Here is a 12,009-nt window from a genome sequence, read left to right as displayed (position 1 = left end):
ATTTCTAATGTTATTTAAATATTCACATCATGCAATAAGCAGTTTCACACACTGCAATGTAATGGAAAATACTTCCTAAACTGAATCAGAACCGAGACCCAAAGCAGAACCAGTAAATAAATATCTCGCATATATGTCAAACTATATTCTTCAAACAAAACCTTACATCTTATCAAAGAAGTCAGAAAGTACTAACAAAAATTATATGCTTTCTACTATAATACTGTTAAATTTCCATGGCTGAGAATGTCCCGTTAATTTTTTTCTGCCTTTTTAAATTAGTTGACAAAGTAGAAATTCAAACACAGAAATAAAATGCATATATATGAGAGCACTGGCTCAGCGAGATATCAAATATACAGCATTCTAGTGTCAAAAGTACAGGCAGAAATGTCCAAGATTTCTTGGTGGAAAAGGGGCATTTGAGGAGTAAAAATTCTACTTAACAATCACTCACATTTTAACAGTGCATTAATTATAACAAAAGCTGGATGATAAGTGAGCAACAGAGTCATAAATGTTCAGTGTTCATAGCAGAATTTTATCCTCTGCTCATTTTAATGAGGTTGGAAACATATACTCATGTATGTGAAACTAAGTAGCTATGTTTTTTCAATTTTTCAGGATTCTTGCAAGAGGCAAAGTTGTGACACTGAATTGAGCTGGATGATAGTACAAGGTGGTGTTGATAGAAGTCTTCCTTTCGATGCTGTGCCTCTGGCTTGTCAAAGGATGATTAGTCCTACAATCTTGTTTGATCTATTCTTTTGCCTCTAGGAAAAGGGTTTCTTGAGGATACAGTTTTACCTCCAGTAATGATTTATTTGGATCCAGCTGGGTCACCTGTAAAGATAAGAACAAGACGGTATGTGTAAGTAGACTTTTTTGAATTGTTTATCTTCATAGGGCAGATTTTCACTGGTGAGATTTTTGAGTCCCTCTATCAGTGATAACTGAAGTTGTGAGTATGGATTCCCAGGATGCAGATTAAGAAATACATATTCTATTCTGTGTGTTATTATTGTTTTGTAATAACAATAAACAGAATCCACAACATTAATTCCAAGAAAGTCTGGTTTTCTACCATATACCAATGCGTGAATATATCTGTTTCTGTCAAAGTTAAGATCTTTTGGAAGGATTACTAGAACATGAATTAAGATGAAAAATAAAACTGTAGTCCTAGATAAGTATAATAAAATTTCAATCAAACCGATGGTGCAAGCAGCATAAGCCAAGCCAACGTGATCTCTCCATTCAAAAGGGAAACTCAGTCTGCCTTTCTCTTCCTACTCCCTTTCTTGCTGCAAGTCACATGGTGAATGAAGCACCTAACTTTCACTCACTGTGATGCTTATCAGCCACCTCAAGGAACCTAGGCTGAGAGAAAACTGTCCACTTTTATTTGTTTGGTTATTTTTCTGTTATTTAACTGGTGAACACACAAGTCCAGTCAACACTAAATCCAGTACAAAGGAAGTAGCAAAAGCACTAAGCAGTAAGTAGAAGGGGGAAGCAGGGCCCCCCTCTTCCTTTCTTTGGGAGTGAGATGCTAATTCAGCTCACCATACTGTGAAACTGCATCTCAACCCAACTACTGAAGCATATACTTACTATGTATGTGTGTATATATATAGATGCATTATAAGTAGTATGTGACTGTATATCCTTTAGGTAGACACTTAACACGTGTAGATTTGTATTATAGGATTGTTCCCTGGAATCCTGACTCCTCATTGGATTTGTAAAGGTATTTAGGCAATCACTTGTGCAGGTGGGCATACAGAATTCCAGTGAGAGTTAAATGCCAGGCAATTTGGAAAATAATGATACAGGCACTATCTGCACCACTATTGCCAGAATTCTTCAGAATTTGGATCTTCTCACCGAACCCTGCAAGCTGCTCAACATCCTGACTAACCCATTACTGACTTTCACTTAAGGCACATAAGCAACTCTCAGTTTATAGTCGAAAAGAAACTTCTGTGTTGAGGATTCTGTTAGAAGCTAGACTGCTGACTATAGGAGAAATCTCTTCCATGAAAACGAGATTTAATTGTAAATATTACATGATATAATTATTTATATAGACAAAATAATGACAAGGCTCCTAGTGTCTTTCAGACGTTCAGGTTTACATGCCAATGCTGTGACATCCTTCAGAAGACTACTGCAAAGCTTCATATAGAAAGATGAACATTATTTCTTTTAATCTTATCATTTTCTGAAATATTTCACTTCCATTTTTAAACTTGCTTTCCCTGGTAATTCTATTTTAGTTTGTTTTGCTGTGTGAGCACGCTAGTTATCAGAAGTTTGCTTGTGAATAATAGATTATTAGTCTTATGCTATAGGTATAAATGCAAATGCATAGCAATAAACATTTTTTCCAAAGTTAAATTAGTTTTACCTACGATCATATCATGCCACTGCTTTCTAAAGCTATTTTTTGAAAACATACCAAAAGCATACCAAATACTATGAATAAGAAACACTAATGTATTTTTCTTAAAAGCATAATTTACTAATCCTGTTACCAATTAACAAAAACAGTATTGCTCCTCTTTCTCTCCCCCCTGCAACTAAATCAGACAAACCTAAAATATATTTGTATTTCTATTGTTTTATCGGATAATTACAGAAAATTCATTATTTAAACAAATATTAAAAGCTTATCACTTCCTAAGTCCATTGAAATCAATGTAATTTCACCTGACTGCAACAGAATTTAAAAAAACCCAACAGAATAATAATAAAAAAACCCAAAACCAAACAGATGCATTATTTTGATTCCCAAAACACGAACATATTTTCTTAAACTTCATGTACCATGGTGAGCTATTGCTAAATGTCTGAAGAGAAAAATAATTTATAAAAACCAGACTCAATTTTAGATTCCTATTATCTACAGTCCAATTATGCATTCCTGCACAGATGCTGCTTAAATTATTGAAAGGTTATTATCTTAGAAAGCAAACCTGTTATGTAAAAAACAGCCAAAGTAGTGCATTTAAGTTTGTGATTACAGAAGTAAGCTAATTAAGTATCTTGTTGCATTTTTTAATGTTTTGGTATTCTGCTACAGTCCATTATTGCGCATAGGCACAGAAAGCGAGGTAAATAGGGGTCTCTGCAATTCACAGCATATGAAGTATTGTGCACCTGAGGGAAGCAATTTTCCTTCTTTTCAGTTCAAGCCAGTTGCTAATTAGACCCCTCTATTTTCAAATCCTGCAACCTTTTTTTTTGCAAGAAAAGCTAGAAAAGACAGAACAAGTCTCTTCTATGTTTGGAAAAACAAAAATCTGGAAAGCAAGCCTAGGCAATGAACACAATTTTCCAGACTGTAACCACATGGAAACCTATTACTCACTTGAGTGTAATTCAAGATACATATCCTAGTCTAAGGTTTGCAAACTTCAAGTACCTTAAATAATAACAACGCCTGATGTCCCCCAATGTCTTCATACTTAGAAGGTTAGCTAAAAGCATTGTGGAGTACCTGCAGCAAAAGGACGGTGCAGCTTTTCACCATAATTTCAGTGTGCTGCTTAATTCACTGAGGGACAGCAGAGTTTGCAAATGTTTACACCATTACCCAATTAACTAACAATATGGCTCCTACATCTGTCAACAAACAAAGCTGTTGTTGCTTTGTTTTAGCTCCTTGGCATTTTCTGTTCATATGGGTCGCCATTGTACTTAATTATCACACCATAACCCTTCTGCAGCTTCTACTTTGTTATTTGTGGTTTGTAAATATGTTGTTTACTACGACGAATAGAACCCTTATTAGTGAACACGCCTCCTACCAAAAGAAATGGTTTCTCTTGTAAATATATGAAATATAAGACCTAAGATGCTTTGTAACTTACAGTGTTTTAAAACAGAGTTAAAAACTAAAGAATGATATGTAATAGAGATCAAAGGACCCTGGAAAAGCTGTAGCCTGCAAAGGTGTGTCCACCAAAATAATTTCACTTAAATTTACGTGGATTATTTCATAATGCAAAGTATAAAATACCTTCATATTTAAATCTGTGTTCCTTGTTTCATTACCATTAGGATAAATTCTGGAGTCCACTTCAGTGCTGACAATCCTTTGCTCTGATGTTGTTCATGCTGCTCTTTTCAAAACAGCCCTGCACCTTATATTGAAGTTACATTGTCCCAAACCCCTATACCTTTATTATTTAAAGACTTCTTCTTATGCAGGAAATCATTTAAGCGTGTGTTTATATACTGAATCTGATTTGATCCTGTTGAACTCAATGAGATTACATAGGTACCCATGTGGTGAAATCAACACTCTCTTGATTAAGGTTGTGAAATGCACCGAGTTAAGCATTTGGCATTTGTTAAAAGGCCTAAATAAATGCTAAAAGCATAGTGTTTCTCTATATTTTCAAGTTCTACAATAACTGACTTTCTACCAGTCATATGCATGCATTCTAAAAGTCCACTCACACGTCACATGGTGATACCAGCTGATGAGGTGAACACATTTTAAAAATATTTTTTCTGGTTTTGCTAAGGTAAGTACTTTATATTATAATGAAATGTAAACTAAAACCCCTTAAAAAGAGACTCTAAGTTGTTTGAAGTTTATATAGTGAGGAGGGTGGCAGAGGAAGGATGTTCAATGTTCAGATGCTAAGAGAGTATAACTCAAGTGACAGCAAAATTACTAATATTCAAGCTCACAGAATTCTGTAGAATATCGTGCACGTGCATCCAGGGCTGTCCCAGAGCCAAAGCAGATAGTGCCCTGGGAGTTTTCATCTTCAGGCAAATGACTTTCTATGCAGACTTGAACACTCCCCTCTCTTCAGGGAAGACTCCTTCTAGCAACGTGACCAGAGGGTGGTAACGGGACCTTATTTCTATTGGTGTTAGATCTTGCCGTTGAGCTGCAAAATGTTTTGGTTTCACTGAAATAGGTTTAAGTTGGTAAAACAATACTTTTCTTCCAACTGTGGATACAATTTTACAGGACCTTATGCTTTGGTGCACTGGAGCTAAGACTTCATCTTTTAAAGAGCTGTGTTATATAACCAATGTTGGTTTGGTGCATAGGAAATTTATTACTTTAATAGGTATTTGTTTAAATGAATTCTGTGGTAATTATTTCAACTAAGCGCTAGGTAGTTGGTTTGAAGTACTTCTGTGGCTCTTTGAAGTTTGAATGATTTAAGTCTGCACAAAACCGAAAGATAGTACTTACATTTCTCCTGTAAGAATGTAGTAGCTACTTACGCTTTATTCTGAATAAATTTCTTGGGTTTTTAAATAACCCAATAACAAAAATTAATACTAGTTTAAACAACATTTTAATACATTTTTATAGCAAAGTCTTTTAACTTCTAGAATAATTTTTGTATTATTTCTGTCTTCACCTTTGCTGACCTATCTGTTCTATTACACATTCATATCCTAAACAGCTGTACTTTTACAATTTCAAAGGTGTGGTTCCTTACCCTCCCTAACTCTGCAGGGAAAAGATAAATACCAAAAAAATGGCTTAATGCCCAGGAAGGTAATTTAAAAATAAAGAATCAAATACACAATTATTATGACACTTACACAAGCAGTAAATATCACACCCTTCACCTTTCTCTACACCCTAGGACAGGGATCTGATTCCTGAGTAGCACAGCCTCTATACCACTTACACACGCATGAGTACATTTAATGAATCTAACGGACAAAGAGTTCTTTTACTCTCTTTCCTAATCCTCCTAAAGTATAAATGCAATAGAAATTACTTAAAGGCACACCTGGTAAAGTACCAGATCTGTTTAAAAACCTGGATTTTCAGAATGACACACAAATAAATACAGTGAATCCGTTCTACCTACTGAAATATCTGTGGGTTATACAGATAATATGCTCAGCGTGAGCAAAACAGAAGTAGGGTTACTTTATAGAAATATATGCAATTAGATCTGGTTTAGTTGAATAAACTTGGAGATAATTTACATCTGAATTGAAGAAAGCCGTCACAAATAAGGAAAAATATGTCAAAGACTTCTACTCTCATTCTAAGTACAAAGCTTTAATCCAGATATGTCACACTCTTACTATCTTATTTCTCTGAGGATTTTTCTCAAACCAGTATTTTAGATTAAGCATATTTTAAAAAAATACATTCACTAAGCAAAGTAACAGATGTTGATAAAACAAAAAATTGTGATGTTATATCCTCTACTTTGAGCATGCTTTCCATTCTTTCCTAGAAAAGCCGTACAGCTGTCTGAGATACCTGAGATGCTGCCAGTCTTTACATAGTGTAAATTTTCGTTGACTTAACGTAATTCATATCAGAAAAGAATTTGCTGCATAGATTCCAATCAGTGAAGGCTTATAAACCTGACTTGCATTACTCGACTTTTTAGACAGTAAATTGAGATAGCAACTGTGTTTTCCTCTGTTTTTTAAAATACTAAGCATAATGGCAGGCACTGTAAATAATAAGGATAAACCCAAACCCAGTGTTGCTATATTTGTATACCGAGGCCTGGACTATCTGGTGCTTTTTAAAAGTTCAGCATTATGAATTCATGATTCTACATGAAAAATTTTTCTGATTGGGAAAAACATGTTTGTAGAACAAAGCTTAAAAACCCACAAACACTAATCATCAATCCATTGGACTGGACAACTTCAGATTTTGAGGGAAGAGGAAGGTGCTGTAAAGCTCTCCTCAGATATTCTGCTTTCCTCCCTTCCTTCTTTCTGGTTTGAAATCTTTGATCTATTTAGGAATTCTTTGTGTGGTTTCTTGGAAAAAGAGAAGCCAACAGAATACCCTGGAATGGGTCTTTTCCTGACAAAGGACTTGCAGGGAGAAGAGCTCCATCACCTGCTCCTTCACACTATTTACTTTCAGTTTTCTTGCTGAGTAGAGAAAAGGTTCAAGTAGTGGCATTTACACGTGAGAGCATTTGTATGTTAAACACCCTTTCTGCTGTGCCAAGGAGCAAAACAGTCCGTTAGTTGTGGGCACTGCTGCCACTGTGCTTATATTGAACTAACAATTATTCATGTATTTAATTATTTAAAAATGTGCTAGCTAGAGAGAAGAAAGATCATGTCCTCAGAAATACTACACCTTTCACTGTGGATACTGATGAAGACCTGACAGGAGGCAAACAGTCACATCTTCTACAAGTTTGAAAACATCTAAATACATTTAGTGCTCCAAATGAACTGCAAGAACTTTGCTTTGCATACGTCCCAAAGGGGAATGGATGTGAACACAGTCGCTCACAGGAGAATGACCCAGGATTGGATTCATGTGCGCTTAATTATAACTGCATGGAAAACCAATCCAAAAGGATTTTTATCGCAAGTTCAAAGGATTAAGATGTTCAGATACCACAATGATATCTACAGTATAACATTGTGATTGGTAGATAGGTAAAGAGAATAAAAAGTGCGCCTAAGACTGCTTTGGTGATTTAGTCTGATGTATTACTTATGCAATTACCAAAACAGCAGGAGATCATTAAATTTTCTGGTAGCCAGATGCAGCATTCTTAGTATCATACTATTACAAAGGCTCTTGATTGATATTTTATCATTACATTTTCTTCCTACAAGGGGAAAAAAAGCCCACAAAATTGACATTAAGCCTGAATTCTGGGGAAAAAGTACAAAATATCTCAGGCCCAGTTTATGCTGGATAATGCTATATGCAACAGCAAAGCTCTGTGGCTTAACTAAGGCATCTTCCTGTGAACAATAACGTGTTTCCCCTGAAATAAATGTTTTGTAAAATGGGGCAGTGCTGAATAAAAGAACACTTTTGGTCAGAGGGATGTGCTTGGGTGGAATATATTAATCACATGGTTGGCATTAGTCATTGGGTTAACTAATGAGGATGACTCAACTGAGAGTTCACATACCGCATTGAGTATTCAGTGTTTGTGGTGAATGCTTGTTTACTTTAGTGAGTCTTGAGTAAAATAGCTCATCTGAAATGCACACCTATTTCCTGAAATTGGTTGCACACTCCCCGTATTCAAATAGAGTTGTTGTAAGAGCTCAGAAACTATATTGACCTATAGAAAGTAATTCTATTTCTTTTTAGAATAAGCTTACATCTATGAGATGAGGAAGACATTCCTTCCATCTCCTTTCAGTGACTTGATACATGAATGGCTTCAGTCTTTCTCTTTGGATAGCACAGTTCCTTATGCAAAGACACCAGGTCTAAAAAGACAGATCAAGTCTGCCTGTCTTGGAAGAAAACATTATCAAAAATACTTCTGTAATACTTACAGAATTTTTGACTGCCTATATGGAAATTATATTTCCACAAAAGTAAACATAAGCAAAATCTACTCAATATTCTCTAAAGTACTGCCACTGACTTCAGCAGGGCAAGAATATCACTTACTCCCTTTGTAGGTGCTGACTGAAAGACTGCGACACTATTCTTTCTGAGCAACAAGCTTTGTTAAAAGCAGTAAAACACAGAGGGGTTGCAAATGCTTCAGCGTTCTGGCTGCAATGACGTGTGGTCCATTCCTCTTGCACTCAAGGTTAATCTGTCCAATTGTTCTACTCTTACAAGTCATCAGGAAGAACGATCAGAAATCATGCTTTTAAACGAGGCATGGGAATATGCTAGTCTGGTATGGCCAATTTGCTTAGGCAACTTCTCAGTGTCTTAACTAAACTAAACATAACTGCTTGAATAAATAGAGTAACAACATATCCTGAAAAGACAAGACAGACAAGGGCAGATAGTATTGACTTAAGGACAGTTCTAAACGACAAGAGGAGGCACGTCTACCTTTGTAGGTGGCTGTGGCCTTGTGTAAACTACATCAGAGCTGATAAACACATGCCACCATCAGATCTCTATTGACCTGAAAAATTTTAAATTATGTGAATTAAAACAGGTTAGTACTATTTTGTGCAGTAGGAAATATAAATATCGGTAATTGAAATGACTGGAAAAATTACATCGATTACATGTTAAATTTTCCCTGAACTTATGTTGTCAAATTTTTGAACATATCAGAAGATTATTTCATTCACCTGAAATCATCCTTTGCCGTAAGACAGATATTCAAGCTACTTTCCTGATTTCTGTGAAGTTACTAAAAGTGCTGTTGGGAATAACCATGACACTGCATGAATCCTTTCTCATAGTAACATCTTTCTTCCATCCTTCTATCAAGATGATGATTAGGGGGAAAGAATGTTAAAAGCCAGAGATGGTCCTGAACATATAACTATTTCATGAACTATTTAAAGACTTTAAACACCACCTAATGAGTTTAAAAGTAGGTTATTTGAAGGAAGTTGTTTGCGCTGGGTGAAATGCAGAATAGTCCTTACAAAGAATGGCTTCTAGAACTGATACACAAAATTGCCAAACCACCTGGCATAGCAATATAGGGGTCATGCTCTAACATCACCTTTTGGAGAACATCAGAGGATAGCTACCTGCTCACATGACTATGTGTACCGAGTGCTGCAGCTAAACTTACTGTCCTGTGGCGTTATTTCCACCACTGTGGGCATCAAAGAGGATTACTCCTGCCAGAGCAGAGGAATGGATGATCACATTTAGGTTTGGAGGAATATCTTACTCTATACTCCCATATAATATTAAGAATTGGCTGGCCCTAAATTTACTGAAATCCTGATCATACCTAATTTAAACTGACATGCAATTTGAGTTAAATTTATTTTCTGCCCTTTCGAGGGAGACAGATTTTTTGTTTCTGTTTATTTAAACTGCTGTTGAAATTGGTTAATTAAAAGGATTTAAAAAATCTTAATACTCTAAACAGAGCAAACTGGTTCTGAATTATTAAGCAACATTTTAGATGCATTTAAATAACCTTAAGTGACTTAACTGCCACCTGATCCTAAGCTGTGGCTCAGGAAAATAAAATGTGAAATACTGTAGAAGTCTTGGCTTACCAGGGCTTCCAGATACAGTAAATAAAGAGCTTAAGTCTCTAATACCATGTCTGCAAAAGGCATACTCTCAAATACATAACTAATGCTCCACCTTAAGGAGAAATGAGCAGAAGAAATTGTAGGTTGCAATTTTGATTTTTCAGAAGAAATTAATAAATTCAGTCTTTCAAAAACAGTCTTTCAAAAGAGAAAGCATGCCAGGACCTCCCTTTCTGAGAGATACCATAAAACATTCACTAACGTATCATTAATCCTAGTAGGGTGGCTGAAGCCCAGTTTGGGTAAATGTGTTCTGCATGTTCGTCCTACAGTTTCAGCTAGACTTGGTACACTTCAGCTTCTTGCCTGAAGCGTGGTGAAATGTCCACTCCATAAGACGTTAAAGAGTTTTAGGAAGACTTCTGCAGATCTCCACCACAGAAGGAAGTGAGGAACTGATCTTCCAGGAAGTCTCCAGGGTACTGGGAAAAGGTGTGTCTTGCAGCTGGCAGATCCAGAGGACTCTCGAAATTGGCGTATGGGAAGGCTTTTAAGAGAAAGGGACTTAGCAGAAATGCTTAAAAGAGGGTTGACTGAGCACGCTAATATGCTTAGGGTAAGCTCTTTTTGTTATAGTTAAATGCATTTTGAAGATTAAAGAGATTCTTGGAAAAAAGGGAACTATAATTCTAAAATCAGCACATACATTTAAATAGCGCACACATTTGCTTCCATAAAGCCTTTGCAGACGCATTTAGGAATAACTCAAAGAACTCATAATACAGCTTTTCACTCCGAAAGATGCGCTTGCCAAATGTTTTCAAAGTTGGAGGTACAAGTTACCTGCTGACCCAGGTTCACCCATGTGATATGCACTTGTCAGTACAGTATGCAGTGCTGCCTTGGTTAAGGTTCTGAGATAGGAGGTGGTTAATATCTAATTTCAGCGCTAGTAGAAAGAACAACACAGTTGGTGACAAAGACCCAATAACAAGTGACTGCATGTGCTTAACTGCTTTGGAATGTCACTGCTGCTTTAAAATCTACAAGTAGTGTCTGGAAAAGGTTAATCTGTGTATTTACTCATGTGTAGAAGTTTGTATTTACAGTAGGGTTATGATACCAACTTTAAGTTAGCCAAGGATATCTGTGTAAGCAACTGGAACATAGAACTAAGAACTAATGAATTTTTATTTACCAAAGAAGTAAAAATATCTCAACAACACTGTATCAGGACTGATAGCTTTGAAAAGCGGGTAAAAATGCTCTAACAAGTTTACCACAAGAAAATGCTGATTTGATTGAAGATAACCCCCTTGTTTCGATAAAACAGAAACATTTTGCGGAGTTTATATGTTATTGTAATACAGATAAGGATAGAAGAAAAAATAGTAACTTGAGAGGACATGTTTTCATCTTATTGCAGCAAAAACTCCAGCAAAGTAATTGATACTTTCAAACGTATTTTTTCAAAAATGTTATGTATAGTTTAAATACAAACATACACTTTAAATGCTATTGTTTTCTGGAGCACAAGCATTCCAAGTGCTCTGTTCTTGTTGCACAGATTTGAATGGAAGTTTGTGATACGTATCATATAGCAGAAGGGTCTTGGCAACTTACAGTGTATCTTTAAGAGACTACATACCATGAAGCCTAAGGCAATGAATAATACTGTTACTGTACTTCCAAGGCATTCATCAATGACTTTTTTTTTTTTTTTTAAATCTGTCTATGGAGTGCACACTTCCAACTTTCCAAACCTGGGGAACTTGCAGATGTCATTTATAGTTCTCAGTGGTTAGCAAACCCCTGGGGATTATATTTTGTCTGTTGTAGCTGTGATGGTCACAATGGCAACCGGATTCATACACGGCCACTGAGTCAATCGGCATGAATCATTTATGTGACTCCTCATACATGGCATTATTAGGTTGGAATCATAGAAAAAAGATGACAGGGTCTTTGCTTCCCACATGACAGACTAACAGCTCTGTATCCTGCCATTAAATTCTCCTTTCTTGGCCTCAGTGTTTTCTCCCTGACAGTTCCACAAATATGTTGAAAATACCAGCCTGTTCTAATTTA

General features: G+C 36.0%; 1 protein-coding gene across 1 annotated transcript in view; it reads right to left on the bottom strand.

Annotated features, from left to right (window-relative positions):
• Positions 1 to 297: 297 nt before the first annotated feature.
• Positions 298 to 12,009, bottom strand: part of FAF1 (Fas associated factor 1) — a 170,693-nt gene continuing 158,981 nt past the window's right edge. The window contains exon 19 of the mRNA XM_049808217.1: positions 298 to 843. Within this exon, the coding sequence (XP_049664174.1) occupies positions 760 to 843 (84 nt within the window). The 3' untranslated portion in view covers positions 298 to 759. The remainder of the gene's footprint in view (positions 844 to 12,009) is intronic.

This window comes from Accipiter gentilis, chromosome 8, assembly GCF_929443795.1.
Source record: "Accipiter gentilis chromosome 8, bAccGen1.1, whole genome shotgun sequence".
NCBI lineage: Eukaryota > Metazoa > Chordata > Aves > Accipitriformes > Accipitridae > Astur > Astur gentilis.
The sequence above is the reverse complement of the archived record's forward strand: the minus strand, read 5'-3'. Positions and strand labels throughout refer to the sequence as shown.